Source organism: Pundamilia nyererei, unplaced genomic scaffold (genome assembly GCF_000239375.1).
Source record: "Pundamilia nyererei isolate P.nyererei 1_Seehausen unplaced genomic scaffold, PunNye1.0 scaffold00177, whole genome shotgun sequence".
Lineage (NCBI taxonomy): Eukaryota > Metazoa > Chordata > Actinopteri > Cichliformes > Cichlidae > Pundamilia > Pundamilia nyererei.
The window spans coordinates 1,218,536-1,220,281 of NW_005187578.1; the positions used below are offsets into that span (position 1 = coordinate 1,218,536).

General features: G+C 44.3%; 1 protein-coding gene across 1 annotated transcript in view; it reads left to right on the forward strand.

Moving 5' to 3' along the window:
- The window catches only part of proca (protein C (inactivator of coagulation factors Va and VIIIa), a), a 15,516-nt gene extending 14,521 nt beyond the window's left edge, over window positions 1–995 (forward strand). Inside the window, exon 2 of the mRNA XM_005746367.2 lies at window positions 406–995. Within this exon, the coding sequence (XP_005746424.2) occupies window positions 406–995 (590 nt within the window). The remainder of the gene's footprint in view (window positions 1–405) is intronic.
- Window positions 996–1,746: the final 751 nt, after the last annotated feature.

Below are 1,746 nucleotides of genomic sequence, written 5' to 3' on the forward strand. Positions count from 1 at the left end.
CAGTTTTTATTTTTTATTCAACTGTATATACAATTATTTGAAGTAATTTGCTATTTTGCCATTAAGCACTAAAACTTTACAAAACCAAGGTTGCTGATAGGTCACATTGTAGTCCGGGGGTCTCGACATCCAGGCTCCGAGGGCCATTGTCCTGCAGGTTTTAGATATCTCCCTGGGTCAACACCCCTGATTTAAATGATTAGTTCATTATCAGGCCTCTGGAGAACTTCAAGACATGTTGAGGAGGTAATTTAGCCATTTAAATCAGCTGTGTTGCATCACGGACACATCTGAAACCTGGAAGACACCGGCCTTCGAGGCCTGGAGTTCGAGATCCCTGTTGTAGTCAGAGTGAAAACACACATCAGCTTTCATTAACCATGAGTCCACGCCCTGTGTCTTTAGGTGACTATGAGCGTCTTAAACAAGAAGGCACTGAGGTCATCCTGGATGTTGTCCAAGGTTTCAAACACCCGAACTACAACACCAAGACCATAGACAATGATATTGCCCTGCTGCGCCTACAGACCCCCGCTCCCACGACTGAGTACATCGTCCCCATTTGTCTGCCAGGACGCGAGATGGCCGAGCGGGTGCTCCACCTGAACGGCACTAAGACTGTTGTCTCTGGCTGGGGCAAAGAGGACATGAACAGCACTAAGCACAGCTCAGTGCTCAACGTTATTGAAATCCCATTGGTCAGCCACAGCATCTGTACTCAGCAGATGTTCCCCCACACGATCTCCAACAACGTCCTCTGTGCCGGTATCCTTGGACAGAGGAAGGATGCCTGTGAGGGTGACAGTGGGGGCCCGATGGTCACTCTGTACCGGGACACCTGGTTCCTGGTTGGCCTGGTTTCCTGGGGTGAGGGCTGTGGACAGCTGGACAAACTGGGAATCTACACAAAAGTGTCCAACTACAATAATTGGATCAATAGTGTGCGTGAAGAATGGGACAGAGGCCATCGCCCGGAAGGACGCCCACGCTTCTGAACCAATTTATCCACAACAGCTGTTTCGGGCTCTGTTCTGTTGAACCCACAGAAAAATGTAACACACTTTGTTAAATAAAATGATTTACCATGAAGACACAGCTGTTTGCTTTTTTAAAACCAGTGATTTCCACTAGTTCCAGACAATTTAAATTCCCTCTGACCTGTAGTGCTACATATCTGTTTAATATAATGTGAAATATTCAATTAATCAATGGAAAAATGTCTGCCTATAACAAAACCAAATGGTGTTTGCCTTTAGATGCTCTAAGTGCCAAAAAATATATTTGTATCAGCTGACTCTTTCCAGAAATTACTGATGAATTACTCAAAAAGAAAATCTTTGATGAAAAATGTAGGACTTATTTTCTGTATCAAATTACATCCATCAAATAAAGGAAAACATGCAAACATTACAGCTCAGCTGCTCTCAGTGTTTCAAGCCTCTCACCACACAGGTCACAGCCATAGTTTGGTAAGATATCATCGTCTCCTTGAACAGACAGATTTGATCGTGGGCTAGGGTGGAGTCCTGTATCCATGAAGTGTACCTGCTAATTAGTACAGAATATGTCTTTGATTGGCTACACCACAGAGACTCTGTTAGTTTGATTCTTGGGTATTGAATATAGCTCCTGGGACATGGAACGTTACACCTCTGGTGGGGAAGAAGTCAGAACTAGTTGGTTCGAATTGTTGGCACTACGTTGGACATGTTTCTGGTGAGCCTTGGATCTGTTCATAGTTTTTTT